Here is a 211-nt window from a genome sequence, read left to right on the forward strand (position 1 = left end):
TGGTACAGAGCTGCTGCAGCCTCCTGGGGGGGTTTCCCGGAGGATTTCTCTTTCCCGCCCCGTTTCTTGCCGCATCTCAACATGTCCCTTTTCCTTCCCCAGTGCCTGGTGGCATCGCCTCCGAATCCCTCACCTTCACCCCGCTGGAGGACATGATCTTTCTGAAATGGGAGGAACCGGTGGAGCCCAATGGCCTCATCACCCAGTACGA

The 211-nt window shown here is 58.8% G+C and overlaps 1 protein-coding gene across 1 annotated transcript in view; it reads left to right on the forward strand.

The window, feature by feature from the left end:
- The window catches only part of LOC104465783 (receptor-type tyrosine-protein phosphatase U-like), a gene marked incomplete at its 3' end in the record, with an annotated part of 6,405 nt that extends 6,200 nt beyond the window's left edge, over positions 1-205 (forward strand). The window contains 1 exon segment of the mRNA XM_010078966.1: positions 103-205. Coding sequence (XP_010077268.1) covers positions 103-205 — 103 coding nt within the window.
- Between the last annotated feature and the right edge of the window lie 6 nt (positions 206-211).

Source organism: Pterocles gutturalis, unplaced genomic scaffold, assembly GCF_000699245.1.
Source record: "Pterocles gutturalis isolate BGI_N339 unplaced genomic scaffold, ASM69924v1 scaffold25138, whole genome shotgun sequence".
NCBI lineage: Eukaryota > Metazoa > Chordata > Aves > Pterocliformes > Pteroclidae > Pterocles > Pterocles gutturalis.